Source organism: Cyprinodon variegatus, unplaced genomic scaffold (assembly GCF_000732505.1).
Source record: "Cyprinodon variegatus isolate N-32 unplaced genomic scaffold, C_variegatus-1.0 Scaffold1687, whole genome shotgun sequence".
Taxonomy (NCBI): Eukaryota; Metazoa; Chordata; class Actinopteri; order Cyprinodontiformes; family Cyprinodontidae; genus Cyprinodon; species Cyprinodon variegatus.
In genome coordinates this window covers 22,456-40,721 of record NW_015152140.1, presented here as the reverse complement: position 1 = coordinate 40,721, position 18,266 = coordinate 22,456, and the positions used below count along the sequence as shown (strand labels likewise).

Genomic DNA, 18,266 nt, shown 5'->3' with positions numbered 1-18,266 from the left:
CGTTATGGACAATCCATGACGAGCACAGAAGTCCAACAACAGAACACCACTCGACACTGGTCCTGTTCTTCCCTTAATGAAGTTTTTCTTGTATCTATTCTTCTTTATATGGATGACCTAGAGGATGACTTCATCTGCTCTAGACATACAGCAAGTTAAGAAGGATGGAATAGGATATTGGCAGACAGATTGCTGCAGCTGTTGCAGTAATGTAGACACAGCAGACGTTCGATGGAGTGAAACACCAAAAAACCTGGGGTGGGGACAGAGGGCATGGAGAAGAGACATCAAGAGGAGTCAGCTGATCTGCTTTCATTGCTGCTGGATGCGTCCAGCGGTGGAGATCCAGTCAGGTTTCATTCCGAGGAAAATGCCTTTTATGAAGGACTTGTCTTTTAAAAACTATCCTTCAAAGAAATTTTTACTGACCTGATCCTTAGTTAAACATTTACAACAGTATTGAGTATTAAAATACTACACAGTTAAATATAGTTGCAACTAACCTTTTTCCTGGTGCAACTAAGAAAAAACAGTTTGGATCCTAGATGGAACCAAATCAAGATATGAGTCTAGAATCCAGTTTAGGATCTTAGTTGGTCAGGCTCATAAAGTGCTGCACATACACTTTAAAAATATATGTTACCATGCCAAGGTAATATTATTTGGCCTTTCTCAACCTGTTTTAGGCACAATAATCTCTTATAGCAGAATACGTAAATAGGAGCAATAAATTAGACAAATGTTCGCTATGAGGAGTTATATAACTAATTCCTGTAGAGGCAAGACTTTGCAGGTTTCATGTAGGAAAACATACCAGCAGAAACCCCCCAGGCTTGTTGGTACGCAGCACATGCATGTGGGCTGGCTTGCAAAACATTTCCAACATTCAAATGTTTCCAACAACTTTCTATTGACAGCTATCTTCTATTACTCTTTTAGTTTGTTGGGACATGATAAGACAGATTCATCAAGAAGATATTGAGCCAGAATACTATGACAGAGAACTGGTTCTTCCAGTCTGACGCCCACAGTAAATTAGTGTAGTCAGACCCCTGCTTGTATGACCACACTGCCTAGTCTTTCTTACTCTACGTTTGTTGTCTGTTTTTTTCAGTCTTGTTTTTCAAAGGTGTAATGGACCTCCTACCTGAAGCAACCCACAACAACCAGCCATTTCTCTCCTGGTTATCATCTTACATTAAAACCTAGCCTGGTTACCCACTTCTTCTTCCTGCAGACTATCTACTGCTCACTTCTTGTTTCATCCATCATCTGCCAGCAATCTGCAAACCAGAACTTCTCATGCCCTTTCTGTGCCTGTTCAAAACCAGAATAAAAAGGTGATTCAGGCAGAGTACATTTCTTTTCTTAGAAGGAGGGAGCATAAATATGTTTTTCTTCATTTTCAACATTCAACATTTTTTCCAGGTACGTTATTTATACAGGCCTGAAACAGATGCTTCAAATCCTTAAAAATGCTGAAATTCAAACAGGTTTTTAAAAAGTTTTTGATTTTTGCGTAAAGTCTTTAAGATGCTTAAATTTCTAACTTCAAGGTTTAGTTACGAAGAACACTAGCAGTAGGATTTTTATTTGATTGGTTTTTATGCTCAGCATTTAAGTCGTTATTTTTTTCTGATTGAAAATAACACTAAGTAAATAAAAACAAACAAGCACTGGATGCAGCTGCAGAGAGTCAGTGACCAGTGAGTAAATAAATCCCAATGTAGAGGTCCACGCAATTGCTACTTCAAGGCTGTATTATTGTAATTCTTTCTTTCTTCAAATGTGTTTTATTAACTATCCATCTTAAATTGATTTGTATGACACAAAGTATAGCTATGAAAGCTTTAGATCACATAAAAATCTGAAGACAGCAGACGCACCCACTCAAACCTAAACTAAGGTTAAAAAAACTAAATAAAATAGAATACACCCGTTGCATGCATCCTGCACGGTGTTAGGCTGTGAGCACAATCCCCATCTGTGGACGTCAGGCCCTCATACTATCCTCATGGAATGAACTCTGTGCAGACACATGAACATTCTGCAAGGCTCTAGCAGTGCTCCTCCTGTTCCCCCTTGAACAAACAAAGGTGGAGTTAGCATTCCTGCTGCTGGGTTGTTACCCTCCTACAGCCTCCTCCACGTCTCCTGGTGGCACTGGCCTGTCTACTGGTAGCGCCTCCAGCCTCTGCACACTATGCCGACAGACACAGCAAACCTTCTGGCCACAGCTTGCATTGATCTACCATCCTGGTTGAGCTGCACTACCTGAGCCACTTGTAGAGTCCGTCTCATGCTACCACGAGTGTTAAAGCACCACCAACATTCAAAAGGGATCAAAACATCAACCAGAAAGCAGGGGGACTGAGAAGTGGTCTGTGTTCCCCACCTGCAAAACCGCTCCTTTATTAAGTGGATCTGGCTAACTGCCCAAAATTCCCACCTGTTGCATTTCCATTTGCACCGCAACAGGTGAAACTGGTTGTCAGTCAGTGTTGCTTTCTAAGTGGACAGTTTGATTTCATAGAAGTTTGATTTAATTGAAGTTAAATTGTGTTTTTAACATGTTCCCTTTTTGTAGTGGTGTAATTTAACCTTTCATTGTCCAGATAAAGTCCTGTTGAGATTCAGAAGCTATCGCTATTTAAACAGCCAATCTGTCAATTAAATTTGATTTTGATGGTTCAATATTTTGTCACCAAACATATCTGCATGAGATTTCATTGTAAAGACATTAGTAAAAACCGCAGTTTTCTTTAAATATTTATTTATTTATTTTTAGGAAATTCATGACAAAAATAAACCCTGAGTCAAAGCAGAGAAGATATGTATAAAAGGGATAATTATGTAAAAAAATACGAGTGATGGTCTTGGTTCTGTGTGAAAACCTGTGGTTCTATTTCATCCTTACTGACCACCAGAGGCGGTGCTTCAAGCACTTAATGATCACTCTTGCGCTTGGGCAGGTTGAGCATTAGTATCAACAAAGTCACCTGTGACCTACCGGTGATCACCCGAAGCCTATATAGGCACGTGACACCGGTAGTTCAGTCCCTTCTCATCTTCTCGCACGCAGGTTTGTTGTGAGCGGTGTCTTTCTACAGACGCGTGAGTTTCTCTGTATAACCACTTCCTCCGTCAGGTTGCTGCTAGTAGCCCCGTGATCGTTTGTGATCGGAGCTGTGGGGCGTGCTCGCCCTCCAGGGGCTGCGCAAGTGATGATTGTTGTGCCTACGGATCTCATCTGGTGTCCAGTTAGTCTGTGTTCTTTCATTTTTCCAAACCCCGCGGGTAGCGTCTCACCCCCCTGTGTTGTTTAATTTAGCAGCTGGTGGCTTTTACAGCTGATACTGCTCATTCTATTTACCTCGCCAGTGGCGTTTTCTGCCCGTCCTGAGTTCTTTGGTTTATCTGAATTAAAACATATGGTTTTCTGCTGTTACTTACCTCACCATAGGCGTTTTCTGCCTAGTTCCTTGGTTTGACTTAACTACAACATGGTTTTTGTTTATATTTACCTCGCCAGTGGCGTTCTCTGCCCGTGCTGAGTTCCTTGGTTGGCCAAAACTGAAACAGCTAGTTGCTGTTTGCATTTACCTCACTAGGGGCAATTTCTGCCCTGTCAAGCTAGCACCGGGATATGGAACATCTCTCTTGTTCCACCTGCTTGGCTCCTCTGCAGCCTGAGGATGGTCATGACCTGTGTCCCCCCTCATCTGGGTGTTGACCACCTCAAGGAGGTGCTTACCGATGCCGCTTGCAGCGTTCTCCCCCATCCAGCACGGCTGGCCTGGCTGTCCTCAGTTGAACAGACCGTCCCCTTGATGTGCTCTCATCATGAGGAACAGTTGCCCCCTGACCAGGGCGTACGCCCCAAACGTCCCGCAACAGATGTTCCATTTACAGCGGCAAATAAGTCCTGCCATTCGGACGGTGGGCTGTCTTCAACGGTGGATCAGCTGTCCTCAGAGCTAGCCCAGATGAAGGCTCTGCTCCAGTCTTTACAACCTCCCCCTGATCAGGGGTTGGTTTTGTCTCTGGCAACCAATGAATCTTCAGTCATAAATGAAGATGCCCTCTCTGTGGCGGCTTCTGACACCGTTTTCCGAGGGGAACCCCGGGTACACAGCCCACGGGGGTCAGATGCTGAATCAAGCATCTCCATGGGAGGCATGGGGGAGCCAGTGGCTACTGCTGTGAGAGCTGCCCTGGCACAGTTATGGATGGATTCTCCACAGGCCCAACCTCCCCCCTCCAGCGCCATTTTTGGACCGTGAGCCATCAGAGGAGTACATTAGGGAACTCCATGCTTGCTGGTCCAGTTCTCGGGCTCTCTCTCGCCCGACGTCAGATGGGAGAGCCCTCGCTGCTATGCGGGAGGCCCCAAGGTTTGGTTTAGGGCAGATGCTGGCTGTGGAACCTGGCATTGCCTCCCTTATTGTTCCTCCAGAGGAGGTCCTCTGAGCTAGCACCCGTTGTCAAGGGCAGCAGTGTCGCATCACGGACGACCTGCTTTGCTGAGCCTACAACTCAGGGGCTAGGATGGGGTGTATTAGTAACTCCCTCTCCCATTTGCTGCTGGGTCTTGCGTCTGCCCTGGAGGGCCGATCGCTTGACTAGTCAACTCTAGGCATGCTGGATGCGTCTCTCCAGGCTTTTGCCTTGATGTCTCGGGAGCTGGGTCGTACATTGTCCACACTGGTCCGTGCTCGGCGCCAGGTGTGGCTGGCTCAGTCGCCACTCACTGAACCCTGTAGACGGACACTCTGCGCCCTGCCGGTGGTCCCAGGGGAACTTTTCGGCTCAGTTGTGCTTGAAGCCCTAGAACGTACTGCCCAGGACTCTCGCACCAGGCAGCAGATTGTAGGGCTACACAGGCATGACCGTCAGCCCGCTAACACTTGGGCAGCTTCTGGCTCAGGACGGCACTCCGCTCGCTCGTCCAATGCCCCAGCCTTGCCTTGAGATCCCGCTTCAGGGGTGGCTCGGGCCCAGACAGTTCGGTCAGGGGCCTGGGCTTCGCAGCCCGAAAGGGGTGCGAAACCAGTTTGGCCTGCCCCTAGGCCTCAGAGGGACCGAGGGGCCCATAGGTGATACACTGGGGCCGGTGGCTGGATATATTACCCCAGGTCAGCTTTCGTACTGGAGCGAATGCACCCCAGATCTTTGGGTGCTCTCCACTCTGACCAGGGGATACCATCTCCAGTTCTGCTGCCAGCCCCCGTCTTATGGAGGAGTTCGGATGACCACCATCCGCAACCCTCTGAGGGCACAGGCACTGTCCAACGTGCTATGTGCCCTGCTTGGCAAGGGTGCGATAGTGCCTGTGGACCCCCTGCTGGATCCAGGGGGCTTTTACTCTGTGTATTTTCTGGTCCCGAAAAAGACGGGATCTTCGCCCAATTCTGGACCTCAGGGGGCTCAACCCCTACCTGAAGGACATGCCCTTCCGAATGCTTACGACCAAAGGGTTTCTACAGGCAATCTCCCCAGGCGATTGGTTTACATCAATCGACCTGAGGGATGCATATTTCCATGTCCCTGTGGCACAGGTTCACTGGCAGTTTCTCCGCTTTGCATTCCAGGGGCACTACTATCAATTCAGGGTACTCCCCTTTGGACTCTCCCTGTCTCACCAGGGTCATGGCAGCAGCTCTATACCCCTTGTAGGAACGGGGGATCCGGATCCTGCCTTAACTGGACGATTGGCTGATTTGTGCCGCAACCAGCAGTCAGGCGATCCGGGACACTCAGTTGGTGCTCTCCCATGTGCACCGGCTGCATTTGAGGGTGAACTTGGAGAAGAGCAGCCTCACCCCCTCCCGGGTGAAAGTGTTCCTGGGTGTCCTCCTGAACTCTGTCACCATGACCGCCCGCCCTTCCCCCTAGCGGGTGACCGGTATTCTGAACATGTTGCGTGCCTTCCAGCGTGGCGCAGTGCCACGGTTCCTGGAATATCTGTGCCTTCTGGGCATGCTGACCGCTGCTTCCAATGTGGTTCCACCTGGGCTTCTTTCCCTGCGTCCTCTGCAGATGTGGCTGAACGGCTTGGCTCTAGACCCCGCCCGCCGAGCGCACAGGCACAGACGAATTCGTGTTGCATCACACTGCCTTCAGTCTCTGTCCCCGTAGAGATCGAATCCTACATTGTGGGAGGAGTTCGGCTCAGCCCCCTCCCATGCCGGAGGGAGGCCGTTTATATGGACGCTTCCACCCTTGGTTTGGGTGCAACCTGGCGGGCCCGCACCGTGCAGGGGGTGTGGTCCACACAGGAGCATAGGGAATACATCAATACCCTGGAGCTACTAGCTGTTGCCCATGCGCTCTGGACCTTTCTTCTGGGATTATAGCAGAAGCACGTGTTGGTTCGGTCAGACAGCACCACAGTGGTCTACCATATCAACCACCAAGGTGGGTCCAGGTCCCCAAGACTGCTGTCCCTAACATGCCAGGTCCTGGTCTGGGCGTCAACTTGCCTCACCAGTCTCAGGGTGGCATATATTCCGGGCTGGCGCAACGGACCCGCTGACTTTCTTTGCCACACGTCGCCTCTTCCGGGGGAGTGGCGGCTCGAACCCGAGGTGGTAGATCACATCTGGGGGACATTCAGCAGAGCGGTGGTGGATCTCTTTGCCTCCAGAGACACGGCCCACTGTCCCCTCTGGTTCTCCCTGTCAGACAGTTTATGTCCTCTGGGGTGCGATGCGCTGGCCCACGACTGGTCCAGAACTCTCCTGTATGCCTTTCCCCTGTCGGGCCTGATTCCCCAGACCATCCCGCGAGTTCTCCAGGAAGGGCACAGGCTCCTGCTGGTAGCCCCATTCTGGCCGGCGAGGACTTGGTTTCCTCTGCTGCGCAAGCTTTCTTACAGCTCGCTGAGGTGCCTTCCATCCAGGAGGGACCTCCCGTCCCAACTGGGGGGTCAGGTTCTCCACCCGACCAGGAACACCTGTGGGCCACACAATGACTTGGGCATGTGCGCCATCCACCCGGGCTGCTTACACTGACAGATGGTTGGCTTTTTCTATCTGGTGTGATAGGGGGCTGGACCCCATACGTTGTCCCATTCAACCATTACTGGCCTTCCTTCAAGGGTTACTTAACCAGGGGCGGTCCCCTTCCACCTTGAAGGTCTACATGGTTGCCATTTCCCATTGGCACACTGGGTTCAATGGCTGCTCTTGGGGAAGGTGTAGGGACATACCGCTGCTCCTGAGGGGCGCTAGTCATTTGCGTCCTCCGAGGCGCCGGGTGTCTCCTACCTGGGATCTTCGCTTGGTGCTTCGAGCTCTTCATTCCCCACCCTTTGAGCCGATTGCGACAGTGGACCTAGAACGGCTCTCCATGAAGACTGCCTTCCTGCTCACCATGGCTTCTGGTAGACGAGTGGGTGAACTGCATGCCCTGTCTGTATCCGAGCCTTGTTGTCGGTGGAACCCAGATGGCTCCGGAGTTACCCTGTGGACCAATTCCTCCTTTGTTTTTATAGAGTGAACATGGCTACGCCTCATCCTCTTCAGGGCATCCTGCAGAAACCACCGGCTGCATCCCACTAAGGTAGGTGCTGCTGCCGGGTTCCGATGGGTTGTTCCTTACTTCTGCATCCTTCAGGACCTAGTTGGCATATGTCATTCAGTGCTTGAAGCACCGCCTCTGATGTCAGTAGGGATAAAATAGAACAAAGGTTACATATGTAACCACGGTTCTATGAATCCCGGATGACTGCCAGAGTGTCTGGTCCCTCGGTATTGCTGGCTCACGAGAAGATCGAGGGACTGAACTACTGGTGTCACGTGCCTATATAGGCTTCCACTGAACACCGGTAGGTCACAGATAACTTTGTTGATACTAATTCTCAACCTGCGCAAGCGCAAGAGTGATCATTCAGTGCTTGAAGCACCGCCTCTGGCGATCATCCAGGATTCATAGAACCTTGGTTACATATGTAACCTTCGTTTATTCCACCTGACGTCACCTTCTCTAGCCACACCCAGGCCTGATTACTGACACACCTGTTCTCAATCAGAAATCCAAAAAAAGTGAGATGTATCCATCTGGAAAGGCATAGTTAACCATTTTTAAATCCTTGAAAATCCAAACAACCACAGTGAAAACTATGATCCACAAAGTGTCAGTGATCAACAGCAGAGTGATGGATGAGACCATCCAAATGATGGAAACATCAGGGGGAACTGGAGGAAGACCATGGGCTCAGGGAAGAACTAGAGAGAACCTGAAAGGTGAAGGCAGTTGTAGAGCCTGTGGTCATCTTTAGCAGTGGGGGCAGAAAACCCCACACTGGAGGAGAGGCTCCAACAGAGACCTGGTGAAACATCAGAGATCTCAGTCCAGAAATGAGCAGTTCTAGAGACTGCTGAGATACTGAGAGGAACCCTTAGACTCCCAGGGCTCTGGAAGAGGACCTGAGCTGGAGAGGAAGGACCTAACACCCCACCCACCCAGGAGCACGGGAGTGTGGTAGAGAGCAGTTATATGTATATATTGCTCTGCTTAGATCCCTTGCAAAGATCTGAACAGAGCAATGAAGAGAGAACAATTCAAACTGCCTACCAGAGAAGACCTGATATCACAAACTGCTAATGCTAAATATTTCAGTAAACTAGATGCATCCTTAGGATTCTGGCAACTGCAACTAGACGAGGCAAGCTCTAAACTGAGCATGTTTTAACCACCCAGCTGGAAGATTTATAATTCTACATGTAACCCAGGGAAAAACTGCCCTTAATCTCACCTTGTTGCTCCATTGGTTAGAGTGACAATTAGTCACATGAAGCATTCAGTCAATCAATGCATCTGAAGTGGTTATTCAAGCCTGCTCCAGCTTTCCCCTTCAGGTGTGAAGAGGAGAGCTGGAGACAACGGAGCTACAGGTTTGTGCTTTCAAACTATTTATCTCTTTGTTTATTCTGCACTCTAAATACTCACAATATAAAAACCATGTAGATCTTCATATCCAATGAGTTTGGAGCCATGAGGTTGTCATTCACTGAACCTAAAATGGAATTGGTCAGTAGTGAATACAACTTTGTTTTTTTTTTGTTTAGCATGTTGGTGGTGTTAGCCAGTGCTAATTGTTTTATCAGCAGTCACACGGTTTAACATCTTAAATTCAAAGATGTTTAAGATAATGATAAATGCTGATGTTTTCATTTAGTCTGTAAGAAAGGTGGATGCAATTAAATTTATTTTCTGAATATGAAAAAAATCTAGTTAACCAGCAGCTGATAATTTACTGGTCCTGTTCATTTCAACACAGGCAAGGTGATCCCTTTTTTGGGTTAGAGGATGGCGAGTTATTGACAACTGGTTGGGCCCAGCAGAACCTGAACTCCATACTGGTCTGGTAGGAGGCTGATGGTCTGTAGCGTTTCCCTTTCCATCTCATCATATTGACTCACTATTCATGGTTCATCTCTTCTCCGATGGACACAATTTGCACGTGGACATTCTCATCTCAAATAACTGGATAATCTAACTATGGTCTAAATGTGTGTCAGTCAGATGTTGTGCTGACCTGTGGGGAAATGTAGGATTTTTGTGCACATTCATTAGACATACTGCAGTACTGTATATAATTATTGTATTTGTGTATTTTTGGGTTCTTTGTATGGTTTATGTTTTGTGGTGTTTATTAAACTTTTTTTCATCTACAAAATGAAATAGTTTTGAAATCTATTATTCCTTTGTGTTGGCTTTTATTAATTACTGACAACAGCTCCTGCAGACGAATTTAGACTTCTGATATACTGCCCTGGGTTACATACACTTATGTTTTCACATTGGAAAACAAAACAAAACATTTTATAAATGAACATTTAAAATGATTTGACACTTCAATGGACATTATTGTATGGGGCAGCACAATAGAAGAGTATCATTGACGACTGAAAAATGTCCTGGAAGGACAAGAAAGGCTAACTCGAACAGAGAAAGGTGTGTTGGTGTAGACGAACTATCGTTTGTTAGAGACATTATGAGCAGTAGAGAAGTGAGACCAGACGCTGATAAGTGTAAGTGACAAAATACATGCCAAGGCCACGGAGCAAAAAACTGTTCAGAAGGTTAATGGTGAACTCCATGTGAAAGTGAATTCCAAAAATGGCCTTTTCCAGACATCATGAACACGAGGATGTAATGAAATATAACCTGTTAACTAAAGAACCAGTTTTGAGGTATCATGACCCTGCTTTTATGTTCTGCTTGTGTCATTTGTTATTCTGTTTTAACTGTTAAGAATTATATCATGTTTGGTATCACCAATTAGTTTTATTATTCCTCTTTGGTGCGTTTTTTTAGTTATCTCTGATCTTCTATCCTTTAATCTTCCCTTCGGTCATTCTGTGTTTCTAGTCATTGGTCTTGTTTCCTTTTGCTTCTTTTCTAGTTTTAGTTGAATTTGGTTTACTCCTTGTTGCCCCTCTCCTTTCTAAATGCTTCTGTCCACACCTGCTCCCCATTAGCTAATCACTCCCTCATTGTTCTGTTCCATCTAAACTCCAGAGCAGCTGAGATCTCGTAAAATGGCGACATACATATAATTCAAAACAAATCCATTCAGGTAAGTACAAGCCAATAATTGTAAATTAAACAAAGTCAGATAAACTTTAACAATTGTCCCATATTTTCCGAGGGAACAAACTGGAAGACGAGACCTTGACAAGCCTTAAGAGCTACCTGGACGAGTGTTTTGACAACATCGTAATGGGAAAGCCAAGGAATCCTGCATCCTCAGTGACGCCTTCTACTACACATTGTCAATCTAGTTCAACCAGTGCTGCTTCTACTTTGTCTCCAGACAGGAGGTACAGCGACGTCCTGGAATCCATCTACAAAAAGCTAACCAGCCTGGACGCCCGCCTCGCCTTGGTAGGAGTCCTGCATCAGGAGTTTCAAGCTCTGAGAGAGTCGCTGGAATACAGTCAAGCGGATCCCTGGGGCCCATGGCCGGATTCACTTCAGGCTGGCTGGCTGCTGGCAGAGCCCGCGGACTCGTCCCCGTGGCTCCCGGGGGCTCCGGCATTGCGGTGGCTGGGGGGCTTCCTCGGGGCCGTCTCTCCTCTTCCCTTGGTGGGGGTCAGATTTGGCCCCTCCTTGGTGCCTTTGCTCTTGGGGTCCCTTTGGGCATCTGGGGCTTTGGGTCTCCTGGCGCTGGACTCTGCTGTGTGACAGTGCCGAGGGGGGGGGGGCACTTCACAACCACTATTGAGCATTTTTTCTATAGATAAACTTTACATGCACAAGTTCACCCTGACAATCAACAACAGGTGCTAGGTTCCAGGTACTCTGAGATTCACTTCCACACAGAAAGCCCATATTCTCATCTTCAGGTAACACAGAGTACATGTCAGATTAAATAATACTACTTATACTTTAGCGATAGTATCACGGTGTTACTTTATTGTATGTCTTATATCATGTCTGTTGGTTGTGCTGTTCTTTTATATCTCTTTGCAGGTGATGAAGCAGACTGAACATTTTTATCATTATCTCCCTTTTATCTCCTCTTTCTTTAATCTTTTCTCCTTTTTTTTCTGATTTTCCTTTTCTGTTCTACTTACATTGCAGTGTCCATATAATCTGTAAAACTCCCTGCATAATTATAATAAAGCTTTTTATATGCATAAATAAAGCGGTAAAGCCGTACTGCTGCACTTCTGTTGGGCTCTTTTTGGCATCAAGATAATTATTATAATAGCCACATCGCCAGACAGGACAATGTAAAAAAAAAAGAAAGAAAAAGGAAAAATTAAATAAATAAATAAACTTATCCTCATTGCTTTATCCTCTTCACTCATTATGTATGTTTCTCCCTGGCGTCTCCTAGTTTTGGTTTCCTGTTTATTATTTCTGGATTTGTGCTTCTGTTACCATCTACCTCTCAATTAAATCCTCAAGAAATCATCTCTGCCTTTGGGTCCTCAACTAACTTCCACTAAACCTGACAGTAGGATCCAGCAGGTTTCAACATTGGAGCAAACCTGGGAGATCTTTTGAAAAATCTCTGGACAACATCTCCACTCTCAGCCCACCTTGGAGACGGGTAGGAGTTACAACATAACTTCTTAAACGACACACCTGTCGTCTTTGGGATTATCAGACATTGTTGAAGATGTGGAGCTGAACAAACAAGCTGCTGATGCTCAGCTATTCAATAATAGAATAGAATAGAAAGTTATTTTATTGTATCATAATGGTTAAATCGTGAAGCAATAGATTATACCAAATGTGGACCTTAGAAAAGTGTAAAAAATAACAGCATAATTGACGAGTAAGAAAATAATAAAATAAAATACTGCAATTACTGTGAAGTAAAGTTTATATTATAAATAATTCACATCTGAAGAATAAATAACCAATATATTTTCCCTAGGTCTGTTAGATACTTTAGGTTTTAAAAACAAACATTTCATGTCCGTTCAACGAGGATCTTATTGAAGAATGATCGGCAGATTTTAATTTATTCATATTTACAGCACATGAAGAACTAATGAAATTATTTTCAGATTACACATAAATAGATTCATTAATTCCATGCGGGAAAATAAATGACTTTAGGGTGAGGATTCACTCAATGATAAAAACCTACTGAGCCTACCGTTTCAATCTGAAGCTATTCTATGGGACTGATAACTGCTAATAACGAGCATTTATTGGGATTATAACGTCCAAGGCAGCGATTCAGTTGATTCAGTCTCTTTTGGATAACATCGAAAAAGATACCGAATTAACATGAGGAGGAACCCATGAGATGATGAACAGGTTCTATATAATAGAACATTTTTTTATTTTTCATCTTCACCTGCTGACAGAAGATTTCACCTAAATAGATACATTGATCCACTACCACTCATGAAATAATCCTGTATTATTATCGTGGTCTCAACAGGCTATGGCAATAAGCACTGACTCGTCCAATCAGTGCACCACTGATAATGGCTTTCATACTTGTTACGCATGTGTTCAACTCTGAGTGAACCTACTTAGAGTTGATTGAACTAATTGATAGCAGCCGCTGTGAAACTGAACTGTCAGAGTTTCTGACTTTAGGCTAGCCTAATTTACAGTTGAAGATTTAAATCTAAGTTTGTTAAACCTGCTTTATGAAACGGACCTCTAATCACAAGAATCTGTTGTGATGTTATTGTTTTAAAAAAGCCACTCAATGACTGTCCACTGTCAGTTGAAAGAATGATAATCGGGCTGCAGCTCTTCACACTCAATGTCATGTATACAACAGGCAGGTTGATGTTTACACCCGATACTTTGTCCAAAGCAGTGAACTCAAGAGAACAAACAGTGAGATGGGTCATGGTGTGCATGCAGAGGTGTCAAGTAACAAAGAACAAATACTTTGTTACCTTACTGAAGTAGAACTATTGGCTATCTATACTTTACTGTAAAGCTAGGTTCAGACCACACGCTGCAGAAGCAGGAGAAGCAGCTAGTTTACATGCATTGACGCACATCAAGGCGCAGCAAAAGGTCCTGCAGCACATTTGGAGCAGCTGAAGCAGCGCCTCAGGAGCTACTGAGCTACTGACGCGCTTCAGAAGCAGCAGTTGCAGGAGTTGGAAACATTGAACTTTAGCTGCTGGACATCAACCAATGAGAGCAGCTGATCTGGGAGCTGGCAGGGAGTCAGACGCAGCACTGCTGATGCAGAGCGCTATGATCACTCCTCTGAAACAGTTTATTAACGCTTAGGCTGCTGTTGAATGGGATTCCCAGTGACAGCGCAGCGCCGGTATGTGGGGGTCTGAGCGGCTCCCACAGAGAAATAATCTTTGAAGGCAGGATGGTAATCTGGATGAACTGACTGCACATTTTTCAGGTGGACTTTCTCACTTCAAAATAGATTCAAATGTTTTTTCACCCGCTGATCACAGCAAATATGGCCGCCATTAAAGGCAAAGAAAGGATAGAGTAGCTCCACCCAACGAAGCATCAGACCCACTTTTCCTACTGCGCAGCTAGAGCAGCAAAGATGCTTCAGCCGCGCGTCAGACAACATGTACATTTTGACTGCTCCTGCTGCATGAGGTCTGAATGAAGCATAAGAAAGTTATCATCCAGAATTGTAGTAACATTTTCCCTTCATAGGGTAACGCAGCTAAAAATGTTTCCTGCATTACTTTGACTTTTATACTTTAAGTAGTTTTAAAAATAGTACTTATATACTTTTACTTGATTAAAAAGCTGAAGTTGGTCCTCTAACCCATATAAAAGCATTTTTAAACAGCAGGATTTCTACTGGAGGAATAAACATGAATAGTTTGACACCTCTGTGTGGATGCCTACATTAATCAATCATGAGCACTGCTTGTAACACATGTAAAGATGGAGCTCATAAAACAAGAAATGGACAGTGATGCAACAGTGAAAAATCACAGACATCTTGAATGGATGTCCCAGTAAAAAACAGAGCTGTGAATCAGAAATAACTGATTATTGGAAGTACAGAAAAGACCTGTCATTTAGCAAAGTAGTTATCCTGAAGAGCCTGTGAAAGGCTAAGAGAAAATCACAGAAAACATCTCAGATTAGAGAAAAGCAGGAAAAGTGCTGGTGAAGTAATGTATTGGCCGCTGATGAACCAGGATGTGGCAAATGAGGTAACAAGCTGTGCACAATGGCTCAAATATAAGACAAGTAATCCGGCAGAGCCATTGAAGCCACACCCAGTTCCAGGTAGGCCATAACAAAAGGTTGGTGCTGATCTATTTGTTTTAGATGAAAAGAACTAAATCATAGTCTTTTCCTCGCTGTATGCAGAGGTCCTAAAATTGACCGTGACAGATTCTGTTATGAGAGCAGCCTCCTCCAGGCATGGCCCACAGTTTCACAGTGACAGACTCTTAGCAGAGGAACTGAACTCTGTGGGTTCTACTACTAGTCCTCACTACCTGCGATCCAATAGACTGGTAGAAAAATCTGTTCAAAGATTCATTAAAAAGGCAGAAGACAGTGGAACAGATTTTCACCCCAGTCTGCTGATATATGGCACCGCATTACTAAAAGCAGAGCTCCTATTGGCCAGGTGACTGAGATCAAACCTACCTGTAAATAAAACACTGCTGAGGATCAAGGATGGAGGACAGAAAGAAAAACAGGTGTTCTACTACGACAAATAGAATAGAAATCAACTTTATTCTCATTAGATTGTCACAAGTAGAGAGCAACAAAATCTCCTTGGGGAGCAGTGGGCTGCCATTGTGCGGCGCCCTGGGAGCAGTGTGGGGTTAAGGGTCTTGCTCAGGGACCCAGAGTGGAGGCTGTGGGGATTGGGAACCTTGGCAGAGCACAGAGCTCTGCTCTAAGCTCTCGGCCAACACTTTTCCTTTTAGTCACTGCAGCTGTTTTCAAATACATCAAATAAACTGAATGTTGTGAATTATTGTTCTGAATTCATCAAAAAGTTCATCAGTGTGAAAGACTGTTGGGTTCATTAGATGCAGACTGCTCTTTTTAAGAAAGCGAGATGTAATGATAGGAGCTTTCAGTTGTATTCAGTTGTAGGCAAAGTGTACACTAGAGGGCACTGTCGCAAGTTTGATGTGCATGTAAAAAAAGATTTAAGTACAATCCTGATTTATTAAAGAACCCGCAACAGATAAAACTCAACAACCTGTGTGCTAAACAGGTTAATGAGATTTCTGGCTGTGAAAGTTTAAAATCTGAAAAATATGGATTAGTTCTGACAGCAGCTGCTGTTTGCAGCTTCAGGCTGTTGCAGGAACGTTTGCTCATGAACAGTCTTCTGACTTCTTTTGTCCATGGGCTAACACACATGCTAGCATCACATGACAATGTGATGGCATTCCATCTATTTTATTTTTTCATTTCAACAAGTTGATGAGACGCCACAATCTAACAAATCACAAGAAGATTTTTCTGAGGTCTGTTCCGATTTTAAAGTGTTGAAATGAAACTTAAAAGAATCAGTGACATAAAATCTCCTCTGAAGCAACAAGAACCAGAAACAAGGTTGGTTTCTGTCCAAGCAGGTAATAGATGGAAAGAAAAGCTCCACCTCTCCTTTGATCTCCAGAGTAAGGTCAGAGGTCATGCAGTCTCAGCCTGAATGAGGAATGACAGAGATCCTGTCTGTGCATCAGATCACAGGTTATGATGTCATTGCTGCTTAATTAACTCTCCTAACTCTGTCATTAAAAACAAGAACAAGCTGTTTCCCCTTCATTTCAAACAGAAAGCAGAAGTTATTCGTTAATCGTTATGGTTTTTTATCACAACAACACTTTGCTGGATTTTAATTGACTAAGCAAATATAAAATGAAGAGCGGTTACAGTAGTTGCATTATTGTTTCATCATGTCTGCTTTTAATAAATTACTAAATAGTTTTTAAAGCTTTATTAAGTGATTTAGACAAACATTCACCGGCTTATAGTTATAAATGGATGAATTGATACATCAACGTTTTACTGCATCGATATCCAGCCGTCTGCTGAAAAGATGCCGTGTTTGTCCACATTCCAGCCCTTCTATAGATTCCCTGATGAGTAACGCATTCAGACAAAAAGCTTAGAGATTCATGGAAAACATTTTAATGTGGATCATTGAAAAAACAAAGCAAGTTTGATGAAGTGTTACACAACAGTGAGGGTAGCCTGAGTTTAAGTTCAGATAAGTTCAGGTTTTCAAACTGAGCTCTTCTACTGTTCTTCTGTTTCCAAGTTTACTGGATGCAGAATGTGAAAAAAAAAAAACATAAAGGAAGTTAAAGTCTGTGAAATCCTCCAAACCCAGGAACGGTTCCTCTATCCCAGCTGTGTCTCTCCTCAGGCTGCCTGATATAATCCAAGGAATGCACCCCCCCACCACCACCAGCACCCACAGGAAGTGCTCAATGTTCCTCCTACCTGATCCTTTTCTTTCTGGCTCCCAGGTTCTCTTCCGCCTCCCTCCTTGTCTTTCTCCAGCTGACCCGCCATCCTCTGCTGAAACTGGAGGTCATCTGATCACAGAGCAGAAGCTCAGCTCTGTTTACCCAGCAGCTCCACCCACAGCTTCCATCAGGCTCCGCCCATAAAGACAACACGGCTCCTGCCTTGGGAAGGAGGCTGTCTTGACAAGGGAAGAACTAGATTCTGAGGAAAGTAAACTGCTACACAGGAAACCTTTCCACATTTAGTCACGTTACTCTGAAAAACTGGAATTCAGTTTATTGGGATTTCATTTCTAAAGCTAACACAAAATAAGGACTTATTTTGTTCTCAATCACCCTGCTCCTCCGGAAGACACTCAAATGTCGAAAGTAAGGAAAAAAAACTGTTTTAAATCAAAACACAGAAGTTTCCAGATGATAAACAACAATTTAAATAAACTGGTTGACTGGTTGGGGGTGGGGTGGGGGGTGGAAGGGTGGAGAATGACTCCTGAGCCGATCTCTATGAGGTTTGTTCTTTTCAAAGAACCTTCAGAAAACTGTACTCTGCTTCTCTCTCACTTTTCAATTATCCCCCCCACCCCCCCATGGGGAAATTTTGGTGTTTAAAGAAGCAAAAAGATTGTAGAAAAAAATGGTCACACAAATGTGGACCTTAAAAATGTATAACAATAAAACAATAGTGAAGAGTTAAAAGATACACCATAAAACACTGTAAAGTGTTTAAACAAAATAAAACTGTTAACCTGGAGAATAAATCACCAATATCCAGCAATGGACATTTTTACAGTCAAACTAACAAACTGACTAAGGTAGAAACTGAGCAGAATCAGCATGAATGGAAGAACTGGTTGAGGTTGTTGGGAACAGTGGTGGTTCTAGAGTCTTCCAGCTGCTGGGAGGAAGGATCTGTGATAACGCTCCCTGGTGCATTTAGGGTGCAGCAGTCTGTCACTGAAGGAGCTGTCCAGTTCAGCACCAGCTTCATGCATGGGGTGGGGTGGGGGGGGTGGACATTATCCAACAGAGATGTTAATTTAGTTAGGATCTGTCCCACCTCCTGCACTGAGTCCAGAGGGCATCCAATCACAGCTGGCCTTCCTGATCAGCTGATCCAGCCGCTTCCTCTCAGCTACAGATGAGCCACTGCTCCAACAGACAGCTGCATATAAGATGGATAATTCCACAGCAGAGTCAGGGAGGGTCTTTAGGAGCGTCCCCCTTCAGTCTCCTCAGCAGGAGGAGTCTGCTCTGACCTCTCTGATCCAGAGGGAAACAACTTAGAAGAGTCCACTATCTCAATGTTCATTCCCTGAATGTTCACTGGACTATATA

The 18,266-nt window shown here is 44.9% G+C and overlaps 1 protein-coding gene across 1 annotated transcript in view; it reads right to left on the bottom strand.

Moving 5' to 3' along the window:
- The window catches only part of LOC107104313 (transient receptor potential cation channel subfamily M member 4-like), an 80,656-nt gene extending 63,638 nt beyond the window's left edge, over positions 1-17,018 (bottom strand). Inside the window, exon 1 of the mRNA XM_015404297.1 lies at positions 16,906-17,018. Within this exon, the coding sequence (XP_015259783.1) occupies positions 16,906-16,977 (72 nt within the window). The 5' untranslated portion in view covers positions 16,978-17,018. The remainder of the gene's footprint in view (positions 1-16,905) is intronic.
- Positions 17,019-18,266: the final 1,248 nt, after the last annotated feature.